This window comes from Gavialis gangeticus, unplaced genomic scaffold, assembly GCF_001723915.1.
Source record: "Gavialis gangeticus isolate Ggan-Ray unplaced genomic scaffold, GavGan_comp1, whole genome shotgun sequence".
Taxonomy (NCBI): domain Eukaryota; kingdom Metazoa; phylum Chordata; order Crocodylia; family Gavialidae; genus Gavialis; species Gavialis gangeticus.
The window spans coordinates 46,238,105-46,238,701 of NW_017728994.1; the positions used below are offsets into that span (position 1 = coordinate 46,238,105).

The 597-nt window shown below is 72.0% G+C and overlaps 1 protein-coding gene across 1 annotated transcript in view; it reads right to left on the reverse strand.

Moving 5' to 3' along the window:
* DPCD (deleted in primary ciliary dyskinesia homolog (mouse)) overlaps positions 1–260 on the reverse strand; it is a 10,375-nt gene extending 10,115 nt beyond the window's left edge. Inside the window, exons 1-2 of the mRNA XM_019502718.1 lie at positions 159–260; positions 1–80 (exon numbers count right to left, since the gene is read on the reverse strand). Of these exons, the coding sequence (XP_019358263.1) occupies positions 1–80; positions 159–228 (150 nt within the window). The 5' untranslated portion in view covers positions 229–260. The remainder of the gene's footprint in view (positions 81–158) is intronic.
* Positions 261–597: the final 337 nt, after the last annotated feature.

Here is a 597-nt window from a genome sequence, read left to right on the forward strand (position 1 = left end):
CAGCAGCCGCCCGCTGTCCGCCTCGTACTCCTCGACCAGCTCCCGCCCCGCGCCCAGCGCGTAGTGCACGCTCCGCCGGCCTGCGGGGGAGGAAGGGGGGGGTCAGCGGTTTTGGGGGCCTCCCCGGATCGGGCCCCGCGGGGTGGGGGGCGCGCTACCGTCCCGGATGAACGCGGTCTTGCGCGCGCCGCGCACCACCTCCGCCCAGCCGGGCCCCGCCGTCCCCATGGCGACGCGCGCGCCGGGAACCGCTTTGCCTGACCCGGAAGTGGTCGCCTCTTCGCGCCTCCTCCCGGAAGTCCTCCCGGGGTGACCCGGAAGAGCCAGTCCCGCCCTGTTCCTGCAGCGGCTCCACGGTAAGTGGTGGCGGGGGTGGGAAGGGAGGCTCCGGGGGTTTCTTGCCATCACTCCCCCAACTCTGAGCTGGGGCATCAGGGGCGTCTTGCCCCTCCCAAATCTGGGGTATTAGGGGATTCTTGCCCACCCCCGCCTCCAAGCCTGGGGCATTAGGGGCCTCTTGCCCCCCAGGGCTGGTGTATTAGGGGCCTCCTGCCCCCCCCCCAAGCCTGGGGGATTAGGGACTTCTCACCCCCCCTA